Here is a 13,754-nt window from a genome sequence, read left to right as displayed (position 1 = left end):
CCCCATAACCGTCAGAAACAGCAGGGAACTGGTTGTGAAAGAGTGAATTTCTATATAAGCCCCTCCAAGGATGACTCCATGATGGAGCCACCCCATCGGTTCCTGCACAGTGAACATCATCCTTCCCCGAAGCCTGAGAGCAGCTCAGGGTAGGGCCTCGGGCCAACTTCTATGGAGAGGTCATGAAGACTCCGAAGACTCCAGGGACTTTCCCGGCTCTCCTGGGACCACAGCTGCCATACTATGAAGAAGCCCCATGGGAGGTGTGTACACAAGTCCCAGCTGATGGGTGATACCTTAGGGGACAAGGTGCCTGCAGATGGAATGGCTAAATCATGGGGGTGTCCCGACACAGGGTGCAAAGAAACAGTTCCAACAGATTGGCCCTGAGTCCCTGCCCACAGGTCTGTGAGAACAGGAGAGGGCCGTTTACTATAGAGCAGCGGTTCTCAACCTGTGGGTCGTGACCCCTTTGGGGGTCAAACGACCCTTTCACAGGGGTCGCCCAAGACCATCGGAAAACACATATATAATTACATATTGTTTTTGTGATTAATCACTATGCTTTAATTATGTTTAATTTGTAACAATGACATTGGGGGTCACCACCACATGAGGAACTGTATTAAAGGGTCGCGGCATCAGGAAGGTTGAGAACCACTGCTATAGAGCAATGGGGAACTGGGCCACGCATGCTGGCCATCTATGTCCTGCCCAAAGAGGCTGAGTGAGGAGGAAGGCGGCTTCCCAGAGCTGTCCTCGTGGAGAAGCTGGTGTTAGGATCAGTATACTCCTCACATGAGGCACAAAGGTAGGACAGAGCTGAAGCTCAGCTCTCTGAGCAGAGCATGATCCTCATGCAACACTCGGAGGCCAATGGCGCAGAGTGGGCCAGAGATGGAGCCCATCAGCGCACCTCGCCCTGCTCCCACCACCCATTACCTTAACTTGTTTCGGGTGGACTTCCTTCTCCTTCATGGCTTCCAGTGGCTGTTGGAAGCTTCCTGAGGCGGGGGACGGCACTGCAGGACTAACAGTGGGAGTTTCAAGTCCTCCTGAACCTTGGTTTAGTGTCTCTCCACACCCGAAGCCATTACCTAAATAAAACACCACCAAATCAGTGTCTGAAACTGCAATTCTCTCAGGGGCATTCCTGGGGATGCTCTGCAGAGTGCTGAGGGGTGTCAGACCCCCCACTGCCCTGTGCCATGTGAGGCTGCGCCTGGAAACACCCAGATGCCTATAGCTGCAATCTTCTCCCTGAAAAAAACATCAATGAACCACAAAGATGGTAAAAATATTTTAATAAAAACTTCAGATGAGATCTACATACATTAAGAAAAAGTGTCTTTTGCATGTTTAAAATATTAATGTTCATGATTTGAACATAAATCTTCAGATATTTCAGTCACTTTCACACAGATGTTGATGTGTGTCTCCTCATCCCTGAGAGATAGAACCCACAGGACTCTGCAGAGCAAGTGCCACAGCCAAAAGACACACACAAACCCAAGGATGGGGTAAAGGCAGGTGAGAACCCAGACACTGAGGATAAAGAGAGAGGACAGGAGGTAGAAGATGCCAACAGCAAGGACAGGTTGGGAGCAGGTGGACAAGCAGCAGATATCTGGGTAGGAAAAGCCCTAAAATCAGCCATCAGGGCTGGGGAACCCTGAACCAGGTCTAGAATTAGAGGCTCCCGTAACCTCTGTCAAATGCAGGGGTGGGAACCTTTTTTCTGCCAAAGGCCACTTGGATATTTATAACACCATTCATGGGCCATACAAAATTATCAACTTACAAATGAGCCTGCTATATTTGGTCAGACATTTAATTAACTCGCCCCTAATGCCTTGGCAGGGCCAAACCAAGTGATTTCGCGGGCCTCATACGGCCCACGGGCCGGATGTTCACACCCTGATCTGATGGGAAGGGGTCCTCAAATCAGAATTCAGAATCTTTCAGAAGCTCATAGGCCCCAGACCCATTCCTGAGCCCTGCAACCAGCAGCCAGTTCAGGAGGCTGGAAGCATGAGCTCTGCAAAATGGAAGGGGCACCTGATGGAAAAGCAGCTTCCGACCTTCTGTCTGCTCCTTCCCACAGCACCCGCGTGGGGCAAGGAGAACTTCGGGGGTGCTGGCAAGGCCTTTGGAACTGAGCTTCCTGAGAGCGTGCAGGCCAGCCTGCTGAGTCGTCCAGGTTCTCAAACAGGCTGAGCAATGTTCAAACACAGAAGACAGAGAGAAATGGAAATAAAGGAGAAAGATAGGCAGTACACACAGCAAACCAGGTAAACGTTAGCACTGGGGAATCTGTGAAGGATATGCAGGAATTCTCAGTGCTTTTTGGACTCTGAAACTGTAAAAATAAATAGTTTTTAAAAAAGATGAAGAACTCACTGTTTTCACTTCCATTGCTTTTGCCTTCTAACCCAAGAGGAGATGATCTTGACTTTTCTTGAGAATCAAGAGACGTTATGATAAAATCCTCAACATCTTTCTCCTGTTCAAATAGGTAGAATTTTAAATGATTATAAAATAACTTATTACATCATGGAATTGAACTTGCCTGACAGAAACATTCTGAGGCCTGAATTTATCATCTTCCCACAAAGAATCCAAATAAAAGTGTTCAAACCTTATGGATATATTTGAGGTCACATGCTTCTAATAATGTAATCAAATTCACCCACAGTGCTCTAGGAATAGTTTAAACAAGTCATTAACAAATATTTCAGATTACGCCCTAGCCGGTTTGGCTCAGTGGATAGAGCATCAGCCTGCGGACTGATGGACCCCAGGTTCAATTCCGGCCAAGGGCGCATGCCTGGGTTGCGAGCTCGATCCCCGGTGGGGGGTGTGCAGGAGGCAGCCGATCAATGATTCTCTGATCAATGATTCTCTCTCATCATTGATATTTCTATCTCTCTCTCCTTCTCCCTTCCTCTCTGAAATCATAAAGAAATATATTAAAAAAAAAAAATTCAGATTAATGGTAGAATGGTAGAATATGATACTCCAAATAAAACATATATCCTAATTTACTTTTTATTTGATCTAACTCAAGATAAAATACCACGCCCTAACCGGTTTGGCTCAGTGGATAGAGCATCGGCCTGTAGTCTGAAGGGTCCCAGGTTCGATTCTGGTCAAGGGCATGTACCTTGGTTGCAGGCACATCCCCAGTAGGGGGCGTGCAGGAGGCAGCTGATCGATGTTTCTCTCTCATTGATGTTTCTAACTCTCTATCCTCTCCCTTTCTCTCTGTAAAAAAATCAATAAAATATATTTTAAAAAAATATAAAATATCAAAACCGTTAGGAAAGATATAATCTAACAAAATAATAAACTGAAGTGTTTCTGAAATTAATTAGCATTACACATGGAACCTGTTAAATATGCAATACAACCAAAAATAAATCTAAAAAACATTCTAAATAAAAAACCCATATGCAAACTACTACAGTGTATGACTGTACTTCTCAAAATCAATATTAGTTAAGAAACTTAGTGTCCCCCTGCAAGAAAAAAAAACTTAGTCCTAACGATGCATCTCACATACTTCCAAAAATCACCTAAGTGTCTAAATGTTCACATTACAGTGGATTAGGGTTAGTCCTGCAGAAAGCTGACCATCCCTACACATAGCTGACCAGGGGACTGTGAGGAGCTCATCCACACCCGGCCCAGAGGCCTGCAGGAGGTGAACCAACAATGGCTGCCGCTGTGACACCGCGGGCCATGTAGGCACAGTCCCATGGGAACACACTGGGGCCCTGGGCACCATACAGACACTGAAGCAGGACAGCACCCACAGCACCCAGGGAAGCCAACCTACCACAACCATACGATGCACATGAGGATCAGCGGAGGGAGCCCTGTCTGCGGCCAACGAAGACTCTGCCCAACAAGGGGCCTTTTCTTGTGCTGACCCACCAAGGGAACAAAGCAGCCCCGACTGGTCAGCCTGGAGCATTGAGGCATTCGTCCTTTCCCTCAGGGAGATATCCAGGCTGTGCTGGCTCAGGACGTCCAAGCAGGGTGTCAGGGGCAGGCTGGGTGATGGCTCGAGCATTGAGTCCTTCCTGACAACCTCGGGGGAGCTCCAGGAGGACAGGTCCATCGCACTGAGTGCATTCTTCAAGGGCTCAGCCTCCTCAGTGTAGGTTAAGTCACGGGAGCTACTCGGCAAGCTCACCTGTAAACAAAGTGACCCATCCTGCAAATCTACCTTGTCTTCCATGGGAACATTTGGCATTTCATTTCTTATCAATGAGTCCTGATTTCCAATAATGTCAATTACATCCTGTGTAATTTTATTGCTATTAAATTCATCAACAGGAGGCAATTTCTCAGTTTCTTCACCATTACTGGAACTACCATTCAAACTGTTTTCTAAAACATGAGAAAATGCCAATGGCTGTTGAGAGTTGAAATCCTCTGTCTCAATGTTCTGGAAGTTCATAGAATATACCAGACGGTTCAGTTTTTCTTGAAGTTGTTTCACCTGAGTTATGAGATCAACTTTCTGCAGCTTAAAACACTCCCGTAGTTTTTCTTTATCCTACAAGTGAGATAGAACATGCATACAGAAAAATAACTGCATTATATGCTGTAACATTTGTCTGTCAGCCAGTTTTATGAGCCAATTTCAGAGACTGAGAAATTAAGCATGAGATTCCATGATGAGCCCTTTGGTCCCTCTAGACTGTTAAGATTTCAAATTTTTAAAAAGACAGAATCAAGGCTTAAAGCTCTGTGCCTAAAAGGTAACTGTTGGAGACGATTCTGGAAAGATGGCACAGCAGAAAGTACAAGAGTCTATCTCCCCACCTGGACATCAGCTGCACTGGCAGGATCTTATCTGATGTAATATAGTCAAACCTCAGTTCTTAAACATCTCCTATCTCACAATTCACTTCTCAACCCAACAAACCTTTCATGCTCCTCCTTATATGATCAGTCACACATCTCTCAGGTGACAAAGAGAGAATGCACGAGTGAATCAGTTTACCAGTAAATCTCATGTTAACATCTCAATACAAAGGAGACAACCAGTATTCAAAATCTTCCAATGAAACAAAGCTGTGATCTGACAGCTTCACTGGTGAATTCTATCAAACATTTAAAGAACTGATATTAATCTTTCTCAAACGTTTCCCATAAACTGAAGAAGGAGCACCAGGCTCAGAGGGCTTCACTGGTAATTCTACCAAACATTTAAGGAAGAAACTACACCAGTTCTCTACAGTCTCTTTCATAGGACAGAAGCACAGGGAATGCCTCTTAGCTCATTCTATGAGGCATTACCTTGATACGAATGCCAAACAGTACAAGAAATGAAAACTATAAACCAATGTTCCTTATGAACATTTATGCAAAAATACTCAACAAAATACTAGAAAATTGAATTCAACTGAATTTTAAAGGATTATATAACACAAGCAAGTGGTATTCATTACCGGAAATGCAAGGGTAGTTCAACATAGGAAAATCAATGTACTATAACACATTAACAAAATGAATGAAAAAAATCACACAATTGATGCACAAAAAGCATTTGACATAATTTAACACCCTTTCTTGATAAGATCATTCAATATGACTAGGAAAAGAAAGAAACAACCTTAACATAATAAAAACCATACATGAGAGACAGTGAAAATCATATTCAATGGGGATAGACTGAAAGCTTTTCAACTAAGAACAAGGAAAGAACGTCCACTTTCACCACTTCTCTTCAACAGAGTAGTGGAAGTCCTAGCCAGAACAATTAGGCAAGAAAAATAAATTAAAGATATCCAAATTAGAAAGAAGTAAAACTATCTATGTTCATAGATTATATGGTCTCATATGTAGAAAACCCTGAAGATACCACATTAAAAAAAAAACAGTTAAAATTATAAAACTCAGTTGCATTTCTCTACACAAACAATGAATAATCTGAAAAGGAAATTAAAAAAACAAATCCAGACTGGTCACACTGTGTGCTCAACCTATGAACCAGAATGTTCGATTGCTGGTCAGGGCACATGCCCCTGTTGCAGGCTTGATCCCCAGTAGGCGGCGTGAAGGAGGCAGCCCATTGCTAATGTTGCTCTCTCATTGATGTTTCTATCTCTCTATTCCTCTCCCTTCCTCTCTCTCTGAAAATCAGTAAAAACATATTAAAAACAAACAAAAAACTAGCTCCTAGAGTGCCTAAATGAAACGTGTAGGACATTTCAAAGCAAATCTGAAGAGCTATGAGAATATGATAGATTCAGAAGAAAACATGTCACTGTCTACCGTCTACGCAGTGCGTGTGTCCCCTCAACAAAATGCCAGAGAGAATGCCTGTCTCTCCTGAAACAGGCCTAAGTACCTTCACTGTCCCTGATGCTTTGCCATAGTCCTCAGCACTCAAGTGCATTTCATTTTTCACAAGGAGCAGCTCAGACTCCAGCTGCCTCTGGCAGACCGTGAGCATCGACATCATGCTGTCCTGTTTGTGGAGACCGGTGTGGTTTACTGTCACCAGGGCTTTGGCAGGCTGCAGATCATCTTTCACTGGACTCTACAGTAAGAGGAAGAAAACAATGACAATGCTATAAAGATTATACTAAACACACGGAAGGTCAGAAATGCAGGGAGGCCAGCTGCAGGGTGGCCTCAGCTCTGGGAGCTCTAAAGCGTGAGACCAGAACCATGCTGCCATCCTGCTGTCTGCTCATAAACCACAATGGTACAAGATGTGCTGGAGGCTGAGGGCTCCGAGGGCACAGGTACCAGCTGTGGTAGAATGGGGTGCACTCAACACAGAACCCCAAGCTGATGGGGGGTCAGAACTCTACTCAAACATAAACTGAAGCATGTCCCGCCCCCCCCCCCCCAAAAATGAGCTTGAAACATTTTGCACTGGAAATGCTGATAAAAGATAAACCACTTGATTACACATCTAATACATGATTGAGCTCCATATCACTGAGTGTTCCCTATCAAAAAAAGAAGTGTTTTAAAAAGCTTTAATAACTTACAGCAATAATAAAGTTTAAACTTGTACAAAATAGCAAGACCCAGCCTAAACTCACTGCATACATGTGTCCGAACTTAAGGTTCTATAGATCCTAAATGGCAAGGGCCCCAGCCAGCACAAGCTGCAGACTCAACTTCCCCTCTCAGGCATGAGCCACCCATTGGAAACTGCCCACCACAGAGAGGAGAGTCATCAATTAAAACAGAAACAGAAGAGAAGAGTAAGAAAAATAATTGTTTCCTCAGAGAACACCCAACTCCCTCTGGTCCAGCCCAGTGCTCCACCTCCAGCTGCTTGCGTCAGGGCCTCCTGCAGGCACTAAGTACACCCCAGCTCTCTGCACACAGACTGCACCGGTGGGACTACAGGGGAACCAGGCCCACCTGTGGATCATCGCCTTGACCCCGGGAGGCCACAGGTAGCTGCCTGCCACCCACATTCTGTTCCGACTCTTCATCACACAAGGTCTCGTCACTCCTGGCCACCTGTCCCTGGAAGCTGCCGTTTACACGATGAAGCACGGCGGTCCCACACGCCTGCTGCTTATCCAGCTCCTTCTGGCACCTCAGAAACCGCTGGTTCAGTGCCTGCAGCTGGTGGCTGAGGCGGGCACACTGCACTCGGAGCCGCTTCAGCTCAGGGGGCTCGTGTGTGGCCCCCAGGGGCTGCTGCTCCAGGGTGCGGCGGAGGCAGGTGAAGGCCAACAGGATGGCCTCCAGTTCTGTGGAGTGGGCTGCACGCCTTCTGTTTATAGCTTCAATTTCCAAATCCCTCTGGGCAATCTCTGCCTCCTTTGCTTTGAGTGTAGCCTCAAATTCTTGAATCTGAGAGGCCAAGCCCTGGACCTCAGCCTCCCGGAGGGTAGCACTGGACTTCAACTGGGCCAGCTGCCTCGCGGCAGCCTCCTCTGCAACCCGCAGGCGCTGCTGCAGAGCCTCCAGGGCCTGGCCATGCTGGTGCTCCTGCTCAGCCAGCAGCTGGCTCAGGGCCTCCTTGGCCTCAAGCGCATCCTGGAGCTTGGCCTGCAGTGTGGCCTGGGCCTCAGCTCCCTCAGCCTGCAGGCGGCACAGCCCACGCTCCAGCTCGCTCTGGAGGTCCTCAGCTTGACTGTCACTGAGCTCATGCCTGGCAGGCCCCCCAAGGGACAGCTCTTGCTGCAGCTTCTCGATGACCTCGTGCAGTTGCTCAATTTCCTCTGCTTTATCCTTCTGCAGCCGCTCCTGGTTCTCCTGCAAAGTCTCAATAATGGACTTCAGCTCCTCGACTTCAGAGCTTCTACTATACATAACCTGCAGAAAGAGCACATTTCAGAGGCAAACTACATAAATGCCTTCAGAATCCCCTCTCAACTTACAGCTATGAATTTGTTGTCAGAAGTAGAGGCGTCACACACTGTTGATGGGAATGCAAAATGGTACTATGGAAAACAGTATGGCAGTTCCTCAAAAATTAAAAATAGAACTAACATATGATCCAGAAATTCCACTTCTGAGTATTTATTCAAAAGAACTAAAATCAAGATTTCAAAGAGAAATTAGCACCCCAGAATCATTGCACTACTGTTCACAAAAGCCAAGATTCACAACCTAAATGTCCATTGATGAATGAATAAAGAAAATGTATATGCATTCAATAGAATATTATTCATCCTGAAAAACAGAAATCCTGCAATATATCACCATATGGATAAAACCTGAAGACATACTAATAAGCCAGTCACAGAAAAACAAATACTACATCATCCCACTGATATGAGGTATTTAAAACTAGAGGCCTGGTGCATGAATTTGTGCACTGGTGGGGTCCAGCTGGCCTGACCCGTTGGGGGCCATTAGGGGTGGGCTGGCTGGGGTGAGGGGATGCAGGCAGTTTGCCGGCCAGGCCCTCCCCAGATCAGGGTGCAGGGGCTGCTCGGAGGTGGGGCCAGCCAGGGTGAGGGGCCACAGGTGTTCCAGTCGTTCTGCCATTCGGTCAATTTACCCTTTATTATATAGGGTAGTCACACGCACAGAATCAAAGACTAGTATGGTGGTTACCAGGGGCTAGGAGAGAGGGGGAAATGGGAAACTGCTAATCAATGGGCATACACTTTCAGCTATGCAAGGTGAATCAGTTCTAGAGATCTGCTGTACAACATTGTGCCTATAGTTAACAATATTGTACACTTATACAAAACAGCTGTAAGAACTAACAACACCAAACAACTGTTAATATATAAAAAATTCCCAAAACGCTGCACCCCAACTACGTAACTATCTCAAAAGAAAGTCCCGTTGCTGCTGGGCAGCTCATCAGACACTCCACTTGAGGTTGCTGGGCACTGCCACAGAGCCCAGCCATCTTTTGTCAGAATTTTGAGGAAGCTCTAACTTGGCCACTTCTCAGTCAATGACACCTGCATACTAATATTTTGCCACCTTTTAAATGTGTATTTAATTAATATTTAAACAACTCTGATTTGATTTTTCTAAAGGGAGAATTTAGAAGTCATTCTGATTTTTTTTTTAATATATTTTTATTGATTTCAGAGAGGAAGGGAGAGGGTCAGAGATGAAACATCACTGATGAAAGAGAATCATTGATTGGTTGCATCCTGCATGCCCCACACTGGGGATCGGGCCCACAACCAGAGCATATGGCCTGACTGGGAATCAAACCCTGACCTGCTGGTTCATAGATTGATGCTCAACCACTGAGCCATGACGACTGGCCTAAAAAACAATCAATGAAAAAAATATTCTCAGGTGGGAATTAACAAATAAATAAATACATGCATAAATATGTAAGAAAATAAAATAATTTTAAAAATCCAAAATAAATAAGGAACTCATGCAACCAAAACAAACAATCCAATGAAAAGATGGACAGTGGACCTGAATAGACACTTTCTCCCAAAAGACATACAGATGGCCATAGACATATGAAAAGATGTTCAATGTCACTAATTGTAGAGAAATGCAAATTAAAACCACAATGAGATCATCACCTAAAACCTGTCAGAATGGCTATCATCAATAAATCCACAAATAACAGCTGTTGGTGAGGATGTGGAGAAAAGGGAACCCTCATGCACTGTTGGTGAAAATGTAAATTGGTGAAGCCACTATGGAGAACAGTATGGAGGTTCCTCAAAAAAAAAAAAAAGAATAGTATTAGAGATGCCATATGATCCAGCAATCCCACTTCAGGGTATTTATCCAAAAACAAAACAAAACAAAACAAACAAACAAACAAAAACAACCACACACACACACACACACACACACACACAAAAACACAAAAATAGTAATTCAAAAAGATATATGCACCCCTATGTTAATTGCAGCATTATTTATAATAACCAAGACATGGAATCAAGATATGGAAGAACTGGAGTATTTGGGGTTTTTTGGTATTAAGCTGTATGAGTTTCTTATTTATTTTGGATATTAATTCCTTATTGGATGTATGATTTGTCCATCAATAGATGATTGGATAAAGAAGATGTATGTTACTCAGCAATAAAAAGAATGAAATCTTGCCATTTGTGACAATAGGGATGGACCTAGAGGGTATGATGCTGAGTAAAGTAAGTCAGACAGAAAAAGGCAAATACCATATGATTTCACTTATATGTGGGATTTAAAAAGCAAAATAAATGAACAAACAGAAATAAATTCATAGATAGAACAAACTGGTGGTCACCAGGTGAGAGGGGGGTTTGGGCTGGAGGGCTGAGTGAAAAAAGTGAAGAGATTAAGAAGTACAAGCTTACAGAATAGTCATGGAGATATAAAGTACAGCATAAGAAATATAATCAATAATGTTGTAATAGCTCTGTATGGTGCCACATGGGTAGTACACTTACCAGGGGGATCACTTCAAAAGGTATTTAAATGCCTAATCACTATGTTGTGCACCTGAAACTAATATAATACTGTATGTCAAATATATTTGAAAAATAACATTTTAATAATTACTTGCTGGTTTTAAAGGCATTCCTCAAGCCTGGCCAATGTGGTTCAGTGGTTGAGCATCGACCTATGAACCAGGAAATCACAGTTCGTTTCCCAGTCAAAGTACATGTCCAGGTTGTGGGCTTGATCCCCAGTAGGGGGCATGCAGGAGGTAGCTGATCAATGATTCTCATCATTGATGTTTCTATCTCTCTCTCCCTCTCCCTTCCTCTCTGAAATCAATAAAAATATATTAAAAAATAAAAAATAAAGGCATTCCTCAAAGTAACACAAAATAATATTCTTAAATTTTGCCAAATATATACTAGTAAGATACCAACACAGATCATTAATATCTCAATAGCCTCTGTCACAGTGAAATTTGGAGACACAAAAAACTGCAGACAAAACTTCTTTTTACTCTAACAGTTGCCTCAGTCCTTATACCCTCTATCAAAATTAATCGGAAAAGCCATAATACACTTTATGTAGTATCACCCCAGAGGTCTCTGTTGATCAAAGATCACACTTATAAACTATTAAGAACATAATGCCCAAGATGCCTTCATGCCAAAAGGACCACCTACCTCGCTGAGCGCGCCACTTCCCATACCAGCCAGCTGTGCCTCCAGCTGCTCACTCATACACAGTATCTCCTTTTCTTTGTTTTGCAGAAATGTCTATTGAAATGATAATAATAAAAAAATAATGACACCAACAAAGCCTTACTATGGAAACAGTCCCCAGGCCTTGCAGAGATAAACTATCCTAATAAATAAGCCTGTAGTTTCAAATACTAACACTCAATTTGATAATGTTTTTCTATTAAAGTGATTTCTATTTAAAGTGACATATTAGTTTGGTTTTCTAAAATTAGTTACACATTTCTCCAGGAAATCTGTTTAAAGCAAGCATGTCAAACTCGCAGGCGGCGGGTTGTATGACTCGTTTAAATGTGGCCTGGCGGCCGCAAGTTCAACACGTTTGGTTTAAAGCAACCACCAAAGAGTAAGTAAAGCCCGTTCTTATATGCTCCTCATCTAGTAATTAAGGATGAGTTCCCACTGAGAAGATAAGCAGTGATTCTAGAACCGGCCTAAAACTCATTTTCACTGAAGATATTCTAAATTGTGCAGTTGCAAGCCTTTGGGAGGATTAGGCACAAATGACACAGACCTGAGGATTTCTTTCAATGCTATCAGTTCATTAAGCAAACAATTGCCAGGTTGGCATCATAGGACACTATTTTAAATTTAATGTATTTCAAGGCCATCTTTTAAGATTATGTTTTCTTTACATCTTTGATTATCATGTCCACTATATAAGGGCTGTTTTTCTTTTTTGCTTGAAAAGCACAATTACATTAAGATAACAGAGAAGATTTAAAAACAGACATTTTTCCATCCTGAGCGGGCACCCTGGTAATGGCCAGAGCAGGGCCACCGTTCCCAAGTTATGATTTGTTTCCTGGGCAGTTAGGGAAGTGCCTCTCCTACAAGCAGCCTTCAAGACATGTCTGTCATCAGTGCTGCAAACCAAAAGCAAGAGTTTGGTGTGGAGGTGAAAGCAGGTGAACTTCCCCAGTCAAGGTGACTCTGGCTTTCCACTCACGATTCCGAGAAGCTGCCTCCACACTATACTTTCTCAAGCTGCCAACCTCAGTACAGACACAAGTCAGGCACTTTCTGAAATCACCTGCCAGAGCAGGGTCCTCTCTCTTCAGAAGGAAGCCTCACGCCTTCTGGGAAGGCCTGAAGTACCCATGTAAATGATGGTTTCCATGTTGGGCTGCAGCACTTAACCAAGAGAAACACAGATGACAAGGTGGGTCTGGTCATTACCTTCAAACTGGCATTCTCTTCTTGTAGTTCTCTGACGCTGATGGCAGCATGGCTGTTCTGCAGGTCTAATTTTAAGTTCAGATGTAGTACTTCTTCATTTTTATTAACTAAGTCATCTTTAATCTTTTCTAATTGTTCTTTTAAGTCCAAAACCTTTCAGTGAAACAAATGAAGGTAAACATTAAAAGTTACCTAATATTCTAAATGATTTAATAATAATTAAAATCATGCTAAAAGATTTGAAAGTACATGCCAAAAAAAATTACTACTATCCTATAACCCACATAAAAATGCTAAAATAACAAAGAATACACAGCAGTTACAAACCCACTGAAGTTATCATTTGGACGTCCTGCCCTTTACACAGCAGTGCAGAGGACACATGTCAGGCACTGAAGAGAGGAAACCACCCGTCCGATCTCTCCCTCCCCTTACCTCGCTTTCCCGCTGCAAGAGTGCCCTCTGCACGGCCTCTAACTGGATTTCTGGGCCCTCGGGGCAGCTGTCCACAGGAGGCACAGAGCATTTGCCCTCATCTAGTTTAGACTGCAATGTGGACACCAGAAGCAAGTGACTCATCTGCTGCTGCTGTAATGCCTCTTTATCCTATTTAAGAAAAAATGAGATTTATTTTAGGCAAGTATTTTAAGACAACATCAATGTGCTGTCTATTAAAGTGTAAACCATCACCAGCTCTTCCTGCACACACCTGCACATACCACACCTGACCCCCAGACCCAGCCATGCTCCAGAGTAGAGATCTGCTTGGTGAAGGATGCAACCCCAAACAGAGAGCCACTGGTGGCCCTTGATTACACTGGAGGAACTGATCCTTAGTAATTATTCAACAAGGTACAAAATAGTCTCTAGACCAGGGGTGGGCAAACTTTTTGACTCAAGGGCCACAATGGGTTCTTAAACTGGACCGGAGGGCCGGAACAAAAGCATGGATGGAGTGTTTGT

At 43.7% G+C, this 13,754-nt stretch overlaps 1 protein-coding gene across 13 annotated transcripts in view; it reads right to left on the bottom strand.

Moving 5' to 3' along the window:
* Positions 1–13,754, bottom strand: part of PCNT (pericentrin) — a 92,423-nt gene that overhangs the window by 21,137 nt on the left and 57,532 nt on the right. For 11 of the 13 annotated variants that reach the window (XM_059686738.1, XM_059686730.1, XM_059686731.1 and 8 more), the window contains 8 exons: positions 13,227–13,397; positions 12,792–12,944; positions 11,538–11,630; positions 7,399–8,304; positions 6,365–6,556; positions 3,839–4,564; positions 2,401–2,503; positions 943–1,097 (listed from right to left, as the gene is read on the bottom strand). In XM_059686738.1, the coding sequence (XP_059542721.1) occupies positions 943–1,097; positions 2,401–2,503; positions 3,839–4,564; positions 6,365–6,556; positions 7,399–8,304; positions 11,538–11,630; positions 12,792–12,944; positions 13,227–13,397 (2,499 nt within the window). The remainder of the gene's footprint in view (positions 1–942; positions 1,098–2,400; positions 2,504–3,838; positions 4,565–6,364; positions 6,557–7,398; positions 8,305–11,537; positions 11,631–12,791; positions 12,945–13,226; positions 13,398–13,754) is intronic. The other 2 variants (XM_059686736.1, XM_059686737.1) reach the window with 2 other exon arrangements.

This window comes from Myotis daubentonii, chromosome 3, assembly GCF_963259705.1.
Source record: "Myotis daubentonii chromosome 3, mMyoDau2.1, whole genome shotgun sequence".
In the NCBI taxonomy this organism is placed as follows: Eukaryota; Metazoa; Chordata; class Mammalia; order Chiroptera; family Vespertilionidae; genus Myotis; species Myotis daubentonii.
This window is presented reverse-complemented; position numbering and strand designations above follow the sequence as displayed.